Here is a 15,883-nt window from a genome sequence, read left to right as displayed (position 1 = left end):
TCGGGTATGCAGAGATCTTGGAGAGTTGCAGTGTTAGAGGGGTTTAGAGAGTGGAAGGAGGCCATGGAAAATAAGCATGAGAATTTTGAAATTGAAGCACTAGAAAACAAAGAGCAATGTAGATCAGTGAGTACAGGTGATGGGCGAATGGAGCTTGTTGCGGGAAAGGACATGAGCAGGTGATGGGTGAATGGAGCCTGATGCGGGATAGGACATGAGCAGCTGATGGGTGAATGAATGGAGCCTGATGCGGGATAGGACATGAGCAGCTGATGGGTGAATGAATGGAGCCTGATGCGGGATAGGACATGAGCAGCTGATGGGTGAATGAATGGAGCTTGATGCGGGATAGGACATGAGCAGCTGATGGGTGAATGAATGGAGCTTGATGCGGGATAGGACATGAGCAGGTGATGGGTGAATGGAGCCTGATGCGGGATAGGACATGAGCAGCTGATGGGTGAATGAATGGAGCTTGATGCGGGATAGGACATGAGCAGGTGATGGGTGAATGAATGGAGCTTGATGCGGGATAGGACATGAGCAGCTGATGGGTGAATGAATGGAGCCTGATGTGGGATAGGACATGAGCAGCTGATGGGTGAATGAATGGAGCTTGATGCGGGATAGGACATGAGCAGGTGATGGGTGAATGGAGCTTGATGCGGGATAGGACATGAGCAGCTGATGGGTGAATGAATGGAGCTTGATGCGGGATAGGACATGAGCAGCAGAGTTTTGGATCAGCTCAAGTTTATGAAACTTGTAGCAGAAAATTCCAAAATCTAGATAACCTCATGCAATTGAATTTTTCTAATCACCACATTAATTAACATAGAACATAGAACGATACAGCGCAGTACAGGCCCTTCGGCCCTCGATGTTGCACCGACATGGAAAAAACTAAAGGCCGTCTAACCTACACTATGCCCTTATCATCCACATGCTTATCCAATAAACTTTTAAATGCCCTCAATGTTGGCGAGTTCACTACTGTTGCAGGTAGGGCATTCCACGGCCTCACCACTCTTTGCGTAAAAAACCCACCTCTGTCCTATATCTATTACCCCTCAATTTAAGGCTATGTCCCCTCGTGCTAGCCACCTCCATCCGCAGGAGAAGGCTCTCGCTGTCCACCCTATCTAACCCTCTGATCATTTTGTATGCCTCTATTAAGTCACCTCTTAACCTTCTTCTCTCTAACGAAAACAACCTCATGTTCCTCATAAGATTTTCCCTCCATACCAGGCAACATCCTGGTAAATCTCCTCTGCACTCGTTCCAAAGCTTCCACGTCCTTCCTATAATGAGGCGACCAGAACTGTACGCAATACTCCAGATGCGGCCGTACTAGAGTTTTGTACAACTGCAACATGACCTCATGGCTCCGGAACTCAATCCCTCTACCAATAAAGGCCAACACACCATAGGCCTTCTTCACAACCCTATCAACCTGGGTGGCAACTTTCAGGGATCTATGTACATGGACACCGAGATCCCTCTGCTCATCCACACTACCAAGAATTTTACCATTAGCCAAATATTCCGCATTCCTGTTATTCTTTCCAAAGTGAATCACTTCACACTTCTCCACATTAAACTCCATTTGCCACCTCTCAGCCCAGCTCTGCAGCTTATCTATGTCCCTCTGTAACCTACAACATCCTTCCGCACTGTCTACAACTCCACCGACTTTAGTGTCGTCTGCAAATTTACTCACCCATCCTTCTGCGCCCTCCTCTAGGTCATTTATAAAAATGACAAACAGCAACGGCCCCAGAACAGATCCTTGTGGTACGCCACTCGTAACTGAACTCCATTCTGAACATTTCCCATCAACCACCACTCTCTGTCTTCTTTCAACTAGCCAATTTCTGATCCACATCTCTAAATCACCCTCAATCCCCAGCCTCCGTATTTTCTGCAATAGCCGACCGTGGGGAACCTTATCAAACACTTTACTGAAATCCATATACACCACATCAACTGCTCTACCCTCGTGTACCTGTTCAGTCACCTTCTCAAAGAACTCGATAAGGTTTGTGAGGCATGACCTACCCTTCACAAAACCATGCTGACTATCCCTAATCATATTATTCCTATCTAGATGATTATAAATCGTATCTTTTATAATCCTCTCCAAGACTTTACCCACCACAGACGTTAGGCTCACCAGCCTATCGTTACCGGGGTTATCTCTACTCCCCTTCTTGAACAAAGGGACCACATTTGCTATCCTCCAGTCCTCTGGCACTATTCCTGTAGCCAATGATGACCTAAAAATCAAAGCCAAAGGCTCAGCAATCTCTTCCCTGGCTTCCCAGAGAATCCTAGGATAAATCCCATCAGGCCCCGGGGACTTATCTATTTTCACCTTGTCCAGAATTGCCAACACTTCTTCCCTACGCACCTCAATGCCATCTATTCTAATAGCCTGGGTCTCAGCATTCTCCTCCACAATATTATCTTTTTCCTGAGTGAATACTGACGAAAAGTATTCATTTAGTATCTCGCTTATCTCCTCAGCCTCCACACACAACTTCCCACCACTGTCCTTGACTGGCCCTACTCTTACCCTAGTCATTCTTTTATTCCTGACATACCTATAGAAAGCTTTTGGGTTTTCCTTGATCCTACCTGCCAAAGACTTCTCATGTCCCCTCCTTGCTCGTCTTAGCTCTCTCTTTAGATCCTTCCTCGCTTCCCTGTAACTATCAAGCGCCCCAACTGAAACTTCACGCCTCATCTTCACATAGGCCTCCTTTTTCCTCTTAACAAGAGATTCCACTTCTTTGGTAAACCACGGTTCCCTCGCTCTACCCTTTCCTCCCTGCCTGACTGGTACGTACTGATCAAGAACACGCAATAGCTGTTCCTTGAATAAGCTCCACATATCCAGTTATTGATTATATTTAAATTTTTATTTTCATTATTGTCTTGATGACTTCCTTTATTATTCTTAAGTGGGTGAAGAAATCGGAAAACCTGCCACATTATTGTTCTTTGCTGCACTCTCCTGGAACAGAAAGCTGTGTTTTTACACCTTGATCGAGGGGTCACTTGTTCGATTTTTATAGATTGTTAATTCATCAAAAATAAACTTATGTCTTGCTGGCAGACTTTCATTTCATTGCATTTCTCTAACCAGGTTGCCATCTGTTACACTATTAAATGGCAGTAAAGTTGCAGGAGAGAGGATAGATGCTGAACGATATTTCATACGTTACCATATAAATCTCCCAGATGAAGAATTACCAGACAGGCAAGTGATTCCTCTTCAAAATACCAACCTCCTCTGACCCTGTGCACCACCCCCCCCCCCCAACCTCTCTAAATTCTTATCATTATATCCCTCACTGCACCTTTTCAAGAATATTTTGTCCCACCTGCATTCTATTCCCGCTTTCCTCCTTAGTGTATACCATTCCCAACATCCTTTCAATCATTGACACTTCTTTCTGTACAGGGTCACTATAGAAACGTAAGTTTTTAAAAAGGTATGCTTCGGGTTGCACTGTGGATTGGATAGAATTTCAGCCATGGCGAGCTTTCAGTTTGTTCATGTTTAATCCTTGTGGGTCTTTGCAGTTTGCAGATTTAATTCCTTTTGTCTTTTTTCTCTCCCAAACCTTTGTCCCAAGATCCAAACATTGGTACTAATCCAGGCATTTCTAGAACACCGAAACAAACAAATGTCATCCATATTGAGAGACAAAATGATAAAAATAGAAGGACAAAAGAAAATTCTTTGAGAATGCTGCCAATATCAACTATGGGAGCTGCTGTTCCCAGATAATATGACCAATATCTTGACATGACCTTCTGCCAACTGCTTCAAACATTGTAAAATGTAATAACTCATTCACAGTCTCGGAATATGATAATTATGTAAACTGTTCATTGAAACAGCAGGAAATCATTGTCTGTCATACCTGTTGTACATGTAAAGCGAAACTATTATGCAGGGCAAAATTGAGAAATGGGAAGGCATTACCAGAAGGAAGACAGGCACACTGAATTGGGGTTTGTGAAGTTGAATGTATGCATCTATTAATAGCGGTGCATTACCAAGAAGAGAGTGCCTCCCACCAGGTTAACAACTGCTGACTTGTTACATATTCCTCTCCAGAATATGTTCTTGCTTGCTATCGGCACCATCATTAAATGAAACTTAATTTTACCTTTTACTGAATCTTCTTACCTGGCTATGCTAGTTACCAACTCCACCCTTTCATTAACAATCTGAGATTATCCCTGTCTGTTCATAACCTTAATGTCACATTTAATCTTGAGATAGGTTTTTGACCTCCTATCCATACCATACCTGCGAATACCCGTTTCCGCTTCCAGGACGTTGCCCAACTTCACCTGTCACAGCCTATCTGCTGCTGAAGCCCTGATCCTTGCCTTCTTTCAGACTATTATTCCAATGCACTCCTGACTGGTCTCCCATATTCTACCGTCCCTTAACTTAAGGTCATCAAAAACTCCGCTGTCTGCGTCTTAACCCACAGAAAATCAATTTTCCTATCACCTCTGTGTTAATTGATTTACATTAACTGCCAAATGATGTTTTGATTTAAAAATTCTCCTCCTTGTTTTCTAATCTCTCCATAGCCTTGCCCAGCCTGTCCCTCCTGCCTCTCAACCCCCAAGGTACCTGTGTTAATCTAATTCAGTTTTTTTGAGTAACCTGCTTTTAATTGCCCCACCGTTGGTGGCCATGCCTTCAGTTGCCTGGGCCCTAAGCAGTAGCAGTTTTTCTCTACAAATCACCACCTCACTGTCTCACCTTTTTTCTTTAAGGCACACCTTAAAACCCACCTCTTTACCCAAGCCTTTGGCCATCTTACCTTATATATTACGTGACTCGGTGTCCTATTTTGTTTATGCTGCACTTGTAAAGTGCCTTAGGATGTTTCATTATGCTGAAGGTACTATATAAATATAAGTTTTTGTTATGTCCCTAATCCCAACGGCAACGATGTGGCTATTATCATTTCATGTCCATCCAGGTAGATATTAGCACCTCAGTTATTCCATTCATCTCCTAATTTAAATTCTATATTGCTTACTGCTTGCAAAGTTCTGTGATATAATAACATAAGAACATAAGAACTAGGAGCAGGAGTAGGCCATCTGGCCCCTTGAGCCTGCTCCGCCATTCAATGAGATCATGGCCGATCTTTTGTGGACTCAGCTCCACTTTCCGGCCCGAACACCATAACCCTTAATCCCTTTACTTTATCATTTAAATAATAATTCCTTTTGCTGTTATTCCCACCAAAATGGATAACCTCACATTTGTCAACATTGTATTCCATCTACCAGATCCTAGCCCATTCACTTAACCAATCCAAATCCCTCTGCAGACTTCCAGTATCCTCTGCACTTTTTGCTTTACCACTCATCTTAGTGCCGTCTGCAAACTTGGACACATTGCCCTTGGTTCCCAACTCCAAATCATCTATGTAAATTGTGAACAATTGTGGGCCCAACACTGATCCCTGAGGGACACCACTAGCTACTGATTGCCAACCAGAGAAACACCCATTAATCCCCACTATTTGCTTTCTATTAATTAACCAATCCTCTATCCATGCTACTACTTTACCCTTAATGCCATGCATCTTTATCTTATGCAGCAACCTTTTGTGTGACACCTTGTCAAAGGCTTTCTGGAAATCCAGACATACCACATGCATTGGCTCTCCGTTATCTACCGCACTGATAATGTCCTCAGAAAATTCCACTAAATTAGTTAGGCACGACCTGCCCTTTATGAACCCATGCTGCGTCTGCCCAATGGGACAATTTCCATCCAGATGCCTCGCTATTTCTTCCTTGATGATAGATTCCAGCATCTTCCCTACTACCAAAGTTAAGCTAAACAGTGGTGTCACGGTTGCTAATTTCCAATCCACCGGGACCACCCCAGAGTCTAGTGAATTTTGGTAAATTATCACTAGTGCATTTGCAATTTCCCTAGCCATCTCTTTTAGCACTCTGGGATGCATTCCATCAGGGCCAGGAGACTTGTCTACCTTCAGCCCCATTAGCTTGCCCATCACTACCTCCTTCGTGATAACAATCCTCTCAAGGTCCTCACCTGTCATAGCCTCATTTCTATCAGTCGCTGGCATGTTATTTGTGTCTTCCACTGTGAAGACCGACCCAAAAAACCTGTTCAGTTCCTCAGCCATTTCCTCATCTCCCATTATTAAATCTCCCTTCTCATCCTCTAAAGGACCAATATTTACCTTAGCCACTCTTTTTTGTTTTATATATTTGTAGAAACTTTTACTGTCTGTTTTTATATTCTGAGCAAGTTTACTCTCATACTCTATCTTACTCTTCTTTATAGCTTTTTTAGTAGCTTTCTGTTGCCCCCTAAAGATTTCCCAGTCCTCTAATCTCCCAGCAATCTTTGCCACTTTATATGCTTTTTCCTTCAATTTGATACTCTCCCTTATTTCCTGAGATATCCACGGTCGATTTTCCCTCTTTCTACCGTCCTTCCTTTTTGTTGGTATAAACCTTTGCTGAGCACTGTGAAAAATCGCTTGGAAGGTTCTCCACTGTTCCTCAACTGTTTCACCATAAAGTATTTGCTCCCAGTCTACCTTAGCTAGCTCTTCTCTCATCCCATTGTAATCTCCTTTGTTTAAGCACTAAACACTAGTGTTTGACTTTACCTTCTCACCCGACATCTTTATTTTAAATTCTAGCATATTGTGATCGCTCCTTCCGAGAGGATCCCTAACTATGAGATCATTAATCAATCCTGTCTCATTACACAGGACCAGATCTAGGACCACTTGTTCCCTCGTAGATTCCCTGGGTCACTGTCTGTGTGGAGTCTGCACGTCCTCCCCGTGTGTGCATGGGTTTCCTCCGGGTGCTCCGGTTTACTCCCACAGTCCAAAGATGTGCGGGTTAGGTGGATTGGCCATGCTAAATTGCCCGTGGTGTCCTAATAGTAAGGTTGAGGGGGGGAGTTGTTGGGTTGCGGGTATAGGGTGGATACATGGGTTTGAGTAGGGTGGTCATTGCTCGGCACAACATCGAGGGCCGAAGGGCTTGTTCTGTGCTGTACTGTTCTATGTTCTATATTCTATTACATACATTCTAGAAACTCCTCTTCAAGGCTGCCTTGACCGACCTGGTTAAACCAATTGACATGTCGATTAAAATCCCCCATGATAACTGCTGTACCATTTCTACATGCATCAGTTATTTCCTTGTTTATTGCCTGCCCCACCATAACGTTACTATTTGGTGGCCGATAGACTACTCCTATCAGTGACTTTTTCGCCTTACTATTCCTGATTTCTACCCAAATGGATTCAACCTTATCCTGCATAGCACCAATGTCATCCCTTACTACTGACCGGATGTCATCCTTAAATAACAGAGCTACACCACCTCCCTTACCATCCACTCTGTCCTTCCGAATAGTTTGATACCCTCGGATATTTAACTCCCAGTCGTGACCATCCTTTAACCATGTTTCGGTAATGGCCACTAAATCATAGTCATTCACGATGATTTGCGCCATCAACTCATTTATCTTATTCCGAATACTACGAGCATTCAGGTAAAGTACACTTATGTCGGCTTTTATACCTCTGTTTTGAATCTTAACACCATGATCAGTAACCTCTCCTAAGTGTTTTCCTCTTAACTTTTCTCCTAATTTTCCTTGCCGTTGAACCCATATCTTCATGTAACAACCTGCCGCGTCGCTTTCCATTTATGTTTTTACTTCCCGTTTTATTCCTTTTAGTATAACTGGGCCCATTCACCGAGCTCCCCTCAGTCACTGTACCTTGTATTGTCGCCCTTTTTGATTTTTGACTATGGCCTCTCTGCCTTACACTTTCCCCCTTACTGCCTTTTGTTCCTGTCCCTGTTTTACTACCTTCCGACTTCCTGCATCGGTTCCCATCTCCCTGCCACATTAGTTTAAACCCTTCCCAACAGCTCTAGCAAATAGCCCACCTAGGACATCAGTTCCAGTCCTGCCCAGATGTAACCCTTCCAGTTTGTACAGGTCCTACCTCCCCTAGAACCGGTCCCAATGCCCCAGGAATCTGAAATCCTCCCCCTGACACCATCCCTTCAGCCACGTATTCATCTTGTATATCTCCGCGGGCCCGTTCCAGGAGTACCCTCTTTACTCTCGGGGTTTTACCCACCCATATAAACCTCGATATCGCCACATTCATACTTCTGAAAAAAGCCTTTCGGACAAAAATTGGGAGACACTGAAAAAAGAAAAGCAGCCTCGGAAGGACGGTCATCTTCACCGTCTGAACCCTCCCCGCCAGCGTCAATGGGAGCATGTCCCATCTACAAAAATCCCTTCTCATTTGATCCACTGCTTTGCCCAAATTTAACTTGTGAAGCTGCCCCCAATCCTTGGCCACTTTAATCCCGAAATACCTAAAACTCTTCCCAACCACTTTAAATGGTAACTCCTTCAGCCTCCTTTCCTGCCCCCGTGCCTGAATCACGAACATCTCGCTCTTTCCTATATTTAACGTATAGCCTGAAAAGCGCCCAAATTCTCCTAATACCTCCATGATTTCAATCATCCCCTCCACCGGGTCCGTGATATAAAGCAACAAATCATCCGCATAGTGAGAGACCCTGTGCTCCAACCCCCCCTCTCACTATTCCCCTCCAGGTATTCGCTGCTCTCAGAGCCATTGCTAAGGATTCTATGGCCATGGCAAACAGTAATGGGGAGAGCGGGCATCCCTGCCTTGTCCCCCGACAAAGACTAAAGTATTCCGACCAAGCTCGGTTAGTTCTTACATTTGCCACCGGGGCCTGATACCCACTCTACAAATCCCTGCCCAAACCCAAACCTGCCTAAAATATCCCATAGATACTTCTACTCCACTCGATCGAAAGCCTTCTCCGCGTCCATGGCAACTACCACCTCAGCCTCGGGCCCCTCCATTGGCATCATAATTACATTAAGAAGCCGTCAAATGTTGGATGTCAGGTGCCTGCCCTTCAGAAATCCTCCCCAATTATCTCCGAGACACAATCCTCTACTCGAGTGGCCAGGGTCTTAGCCAATAATTTGGCATCTACATTCAAGAGGGAGATTGGCCTGCACGATCCACAGCTCTCCGGATCCTTGTCACGCTTCAAGATGAGAGAAATTGATGTCTGTGATGTGATCACCTTATTAATCAAGAACCTATCTATCTCTGTATTAAAGACACTCAGTGATTTGGCCTCCATATGGGACACTTGTCTTTATCAGTCGAATATTGCAGCAAGGCGGTTATGTTGGAGCTGTACAGAACATTGGTTAGGTTCTAGCTGAAGTACTGTGTACAGTTCTGGTCACCTCACTATAGGAAGGAGGTGATTGCACTGGAGGAGGTGCAGAGGAGATTCACCAGGATGTTGCCTGGGATGGACAGCTATAAGGACAGACTGGATAGACATGGATTGTTTTCTTTCGAACAGAGGAGGCTGAGGGGGAATATGATGAGGTGTCTAAGATTATGAGGGGTTTGAACAGGGTAAACATAGACAATTTGGTGGCGTGGGAAAATAGGCAGCAGATGAAGTTCAATGCAGAGAAAGGTGAGGTGATGCATTTTGGTAGGAAGAACATGGAGAGACAACATAAAAGAAGGGGTAAAATTCTAAAAGGGATGTAGGAGCAGAGGGACCTGGGTGTATCTGTTCAAAGATCATTGAAGGTAGCAGGACAGATGGAGAGAGCAGTTAATAAAACAGTGTGGTGAATTATAAACCTAGTAATTACACTGTGTTTATATGTATTGTGTCCTTGTGGGCTCTGTATACGAGCCGTTGCGCGGCTCTGCCCATAGGGGGAGAAGAGGAGTTTGTACTGGGCTCCACCCTTGGCTCCGCCCATGGCTCCTCCCACTAACCGGAAGTATAAAGCTCTGCAGTCGTGAGCCTGCTGCCAGTTCATCTCGTCGCCGGCAGGCTCAGTTGTAAGACTATTAAAACCATTGTTCACTTCCAATCACGCGTCTTGTGAATTGATGGTCTCATCAATTTAATAGTCTTAGGAAACTTGAAGAAAACTTCTATGGAATCAGCCCTCAAACCTGACCGACTAGAACTCGACCCGCAGGCTGCAGAGGCGAAAGAAATCTTTCTACACTGGCTCAGATGTTTCAAGGCCTACCTGGCTGAATCAAGCACTTCAGAAACTACGGAGGATCAGAAACTCAGCCTACTGCTGAGCCACCGTATCTCTACTCAACTTAACAGTACTACCTCGTATACGGAGGCCCTGGCCATGCTCGACCGAATGTATGTGAGGCCCATCAACGAGGTCTACGCGCGCCACATTTTTACGACCCGCCGCCAGCGCCCCGCGGAGTCGCTGGAAGAATTCCTGCGCGATTTAAAAGCTTTAGCTCGGGACTGTAATTACCAAGCTGTATCAGCCGCCCAACATATGGAGCTCGCTGTCCGTGATGTATACGTGGCAGGGCTCAGGTCCAATTATGTGCGCCAGCGGTTGCTTGAGAAAGGGGCCCAGAAATTGGAGGACACTGTAGAGTTAGCTACAACCATGGAGGTCTCGTTCCGCAGCCTCACCTCGTTCCCCGCGGACCAAGCGACCCCATCCTGGGCCCCCGACCAGCGACTGCTCCAGGCCTGCGCCGCGTGGCCACCCACCCATTACGCAGCTCCAGCGTGCCATTTTTGTGGCCAACCCCAACACCTACGGCAGCGCTGCCCGGCACGCAACGCGACCTGCAGCAGCTGTGGTCGCAAAGGACACTATGCCTGGGTCTGCCTGGTGAAGAAAACCCCTACCCCAAACTCTCCCGCAGCCAAGAGCACTCACTTCCCAAACTCACAGGCCCCGTAATGCTGCAGCCTGTATGCCGACTCCGCCCCCACCCGACACGTGCGACTCATGGGAGCCGCCATCTTGGAAACCCTCCTCCACGCGGCCAGCCACGTGCGACTCATGGGGGCCGCCACCTTGGACGCCATCTTCCTCACCGCCCGCCACGTGCGATCCACGGGGGGCGGCCATCTTGGGCTCCATCCTCTTCAACCTCTGAAACTCATCTCGAAGACTACGACCTCCGCAGACAGCCATCACGGGGCCACTCCAGCACAGCTGATCGAGCTGCCGACTACCCGCAACTCAGCGCGGTCACGTTGGACCAGTCGCGTCCGAAACACCTCCGCAACTCTATGATGACTGTTAAAATCAACGGGTACAGTACACCGTGCCTCTTCGACTCCGGGAGCACCGAGAGCTTCGTACACCCTTATCTGGTAAGACGCTGTGCGCTCCCTATTTTCCTTGCACGGCAAACTCTCCCTCGCTTCGGGCTCACACTCTGTTTACCTCCAAGGGCGCACTGTCGCGACCCTAACGATTCAGGGCGCCAGCTACTCGAACTTCCAGCTGTACGTACTCCCCGAACTCTGCGCCCCACTCTTACTGGGACTCGACTTCCAGTGTAACCTCAAAAGCCTCACACTCAGCTTCGGCGGGCCCCTACCCCCACTCACTATCTGCAGTCTAGCGACGCTAAAAATCGACCCCCCTCCACTCTTTGCTAACCTCACTCCGGACTGCAAACCCGTAGCCACTCCCAGCAGGCGGTACAGCCTACAGGACAGGGTGTTTATCAGAACCGAGGTCCATAGGCTCCTACGTGAGGGGATCATAGAGGCCAGTAACAGCCCCTGGAGAGCTCAGGTGCTGGTCGTCAAGACCGGGGAAAAATTCCGAATGGTAGTGGAGTATAGCCAAACCATTAATCGGTTCACGCTCCTCGATGCGTACCCCCTTCCCAGGATTGCCGACATGGTGAATCAGATCGCCCAGTACCACTACTTCTCCACGGTGGATCTGAAGTCTGCATTCCACCAGCTCCCAATTCGCCCGAAGGACCGCCACTACACGGTGTTCGAGGCAGATGGCTGCCTCTTCCATTTCCTCCGGGTTCCCTTTGGCGTCACGAATGGGGTCTCAGTGTTCCAACGAGCAATGGACCGAATGGTGGACCAGTATGGGCTGCGGGCCACGTTTCCGTACTTGGATAACGTCACCATCTGCGGCCATGATCAGCAGGAACACGACGCTAACCTCCATCGATTTCTCCAAACTGCCCAGAAACTTAACCTCACGTATAACACGGAGAAATGCGTTTTCCGCATGACCAGGCTACCCATCCTCAGCTATGTCGTGGAAAACGGAGTCCTGGGCCCCGACCCGGACCGTATGCGCCCCTCTTACAACTCCCCCTCCCCCATTGTCCCAGGGCCCTCAAGAGGTGCCTGGGATTCTTCTCGTATTATGCCCAGTGGGTCCCTCAATATGCGGACAAAGACCACCCACTATTTAAGGCCACACTCTTCCCTCTGTCAGCTGAGGCTCGCCAGGCCTTCACCTGCATCAAGGAGGACATCGCCAAAGCGGCCATGCGGGCGGTGGATGAATCCATCCCCTTTCAGGTGGAGAGCGATGCCTCAGAGGTAGCTCTCGCAGCCACACTGAATCAGGCAGGGAGACCAGTCGCCTTTTTCTCCCGAACCCTCTCCGCTTCGGAACTTCGTCACTCCTCAGTCGAAAAGGAAGCACAAGCCATCGTGGAAGCTATACGCCACTGGAGGCACTACCTCACAGGTAGGAGGTTCACCCTCATCACCAACCAAAGATCGGTTGCCTTCATGTTTGACAACTCACAAAGGGGCAAAATTAAAAATGATAAAATCCTGAGGTGGAGGGTGGAACTCTCCACTTACAAATACGATATTATGTATCGACCGGGGAAGCTCAACGAGCCCCCAGATGCCCTGTCCCGCAGCACGTGCGCCAGCGTGCAAGACGACCGCCTGAAAGCTATCCACAATGACCTCTGCCACCCGGGGGTCACCCGGCTCATCCACTACGTCAAAGCCTGAAATCTGCCTTTCTCCACCGAGGAGGTAAAAGCCATCACCAGGGATTGCCCGATCTGCGCGGAGTGCAAACCGCACTTCTATAGACCAGACAAGGCCCACCTGGTAAAGGTATCCCGGCCCTTTGAACACCTGAGCATCTATTTCAAAGGGCCACTCCCCTCGACCAATCAGAATGTGTACTTTCGACAGCCCCGACAGTCATCAGAGCTCTGCACAGTATCTTCACCCTGTTCGGGTTCCCCAGCTACGTACACAGCGACAGGGGTTCGTCCTTTATGAGCGACGAGTGGCGTCAGTACCTACTCGACAAGGGCATCGCCTCGAGCAGGACTACCAGTTACAACCCCAGGGGGAACGGGCAGGTGGAGAGGGAGAACGCGATAGTCTGGAAGACTGTTCTACTGACCCTCCAGTCCAGGAATCTCCCGACCTCCCATTGGTAGGAGGTCCTCCCTGATGCGCTCCATGCTATTAGGTCCCTCCTATGCACAGCCACCAACCAGACCCCTCACGAACGGCTATTTGTTTTTTCTGGAGGCACTACCACGGGGGTTTCGCTCCCATCATGGCTGAAGACACCGGGCCCAGTTCTCCTCCGGAAGCACGTCCGGGCCCACAAAACTGACCCACTCGTAGAGAGAGTGCCCCTACTCCACTCGAACCCCCAATACACTTTCATCGAATACCCTGATGGCCGTCAAGACACTGTTTCCCTCTGGGACCTGGCGCCTGCAGGATCCAACTCCACCACCACTACAGCCGAGGTACCCCTCACACTACACCCCACCCAACCCTCCGCGCCCTGCACCCCCGCACCTACAGGTTCACTGCCCCGCGCCCCCGCGCCTACAGGTTTTCGGCGCTCCCCGTCGCCCATCGAACCAGTCAGGTACGAAGCTCGGACCGAATCGCCCCCAGAGTCCACTATCGTCCACTCGCCGACCGCCCCCACCCGGCCACCTAAAGAGGCTGCAACCCCGGTGCTCCGCCGATCCCAAAGGACGACTCGGCCACCGGACCGGCTCAATTTGTAGACCCATCAACCCGCCGGATTTGATTTTTTTACAGGGGGTGAATGTGGTGAATTATAAACCTAGTAATTCACACTGTGTTTATATGTATTGTGTCCTTGTGGGCTCTGTATACGAGCCGTTGCGCGGCTCTGCCCATAGGGGGAGATGAGGAGTTTGTACTGGGCTCCACCCTTGGCTCCGCCCATGGCTCCTCCCACTAACCAGAAGTATAAAGCTCTGTATTCGTGAGCCTGCTGCCAGTTCATCAATGGCACTAACCATAATGCTCGTTTGCAGAGTAGGTGCAGACAAGATGGATGAAATGGCCTACTCCTGTACTGGGGCAATTCTGTGATTACGTTAATAGATCAGACTGAGGCAGATGGTGAATGATGGTGTTAATTTAGATCAAACTCATAAAGAACTGTGTAACTTGACAGTAACAACTGATTCTTGTGTAAAAGCAAATTACTGCGGATGCTGGAATCTGAAACAAAAACAGAAAACGCTGGACAATCTCAGCAGGTCTGACAGCGTCTGATTTTTGTACTTGGATAACCTGCATCTCTCATTAATTTCAAGCTTAAGCCCAGGAAAATAAATATTTTATAAAAAGTAACAGTTTTTTTTATATGGTGCAAACATTTCCAAATCTTCGAAGTCTGTGCCTTATTTGCCTTGTCAATGAGTAGAATTGCACTGTAATTGGTTGAAGTAATGTATCCTGACTTTGCAGCTACTGACTGTTAGTAAACTGCACAAAGGAACAATTCATTGTCAAATACTAATGTCAATCAGCATGTTATCATCTTCTGACATTTAACCTTAGGAATGTGACTCCGTTTTTCTTGGTCCTTGAAAGTAAATGTATGTTAAATGGTCTGTAACTGTTGGTAGGATCCTTGCTCTCTTTGTGAAGAGCTGCTTTATTAAACTTTTGATAGCAGTTGATATATTTCGGCTAGGATTTCTTGTGAAAAGAAGTAAAAGATTTTGAGTAATTAAAGGACAAAGATGCGTCAATAATACAAAATTGTGACACATAATTAATGACTGGTGTTCTTTAAGCAAATTTGAATTTGTGCAAACTGGAGGCTGAGCAGAGTCTGCAGTCCACCAGAAAGCAAGGCTGTGGGGGCACAGGAGGAAAACATTTTTCTTTGCATTTTTGCTGCTGCTAGCTCCTGGGTCTTTCTATTGTCTGTACATTTCCCTGCCCGTTGCAATTATTTTTCATTTTAAAGGTACCTATTACATTAACCTATTTTCAAATTTAATGAAAATTGAAAATATGGAAATGTTTAACAGGCCAGGCAGCTTCTGTAGAGACAGGATGTTAATGGGCCAAAACCTACTGGCTCCTAGGTAGCGGATTTGGGGGAGTGCCCCAAACATGTGCTGGGGAATCCCTCTTCGAACTTCCCAGGTAAGCATTTGCACAGTAATTGTTTTGACACGCTAACTTCCCCTGCTTTTAAATCACAAACTTCAGATTGTTATGCCAGAGTAGCAATAAAAAACTTTGTCTAACTTCTGCATAAATATCGTAGACTCAGAGAAAACCCTGTGCAGGCTTCCCTGCCCCCCCCACCCAGTGGACTACCCCAACACCCCCCCCCCCCCCCAAACCCAGTGGACTCCCCCAACCCCCCCCCCCTCCAACCCAGTGGACTACCCCAACCCTCCCCCCCCCTCCAACCCAGTGGACTACCCCAACCCTCCCCCCCCTCCAACCCAGTGGACTACCCCAACCCTCCATGGGACTCCCTCCATCCGCACCCGGCTTCCCCATCCCCAATCCATGAGGCTGAATCTCATCCCTGACACAACCTGGCTGGACCCCACCCCGAACCCGATTCACATCCATACCTAGAGCCCCTGCCCCCTCCCCATTGTCTGACCCCCTCCTTGATATCCAGCAGATACACCAG

At 47.7% G+C, this 15,883-nt stretch overlaps 1 protein-coding gene across 1 annotated transcript in view; it reads left to right on the top strand.

Moving 5' to 3' along the window:
• Positions 1–15,883, top strand: part of tbcelb (tubulin folding cofactor E-like b) — a 61,588-nt gene that overhangs the window by 39,513 nt on the left and 6,192 nt on the right. The window contains exon 7 of the mRNA XM_038779529.1: positions 3,149–3,262. Coding sequence (XP_038635457.1) covers positions 3,149–3,262 — 114 coding nt within the window. The remainder of the gene's footprint in view (positions 1–3,148; positions 3,263–15,883) is intronic.

Source organism: Scyliorhinus canicula, chromosome 19, assembly GCF_902713615.1.
Source record: "Scyliorhinus canicula chromosome 19, sScyCan1.1, whole genome shotgun sequence".
In the NCBI taxonomy this organism is placed as follows: Eukaryota; Metazoa; Chordata; class Chondrichthyes; order Carcharhiniformes; family Scyliorhinidae; genus Scyliorhinus; species Scyliorhinus canicula.
The sequence above is the reverse complement of the archived record's forward strand: the minus strand, read 5'-3'. Positions and strand labels throughout refer to the sequence as shown.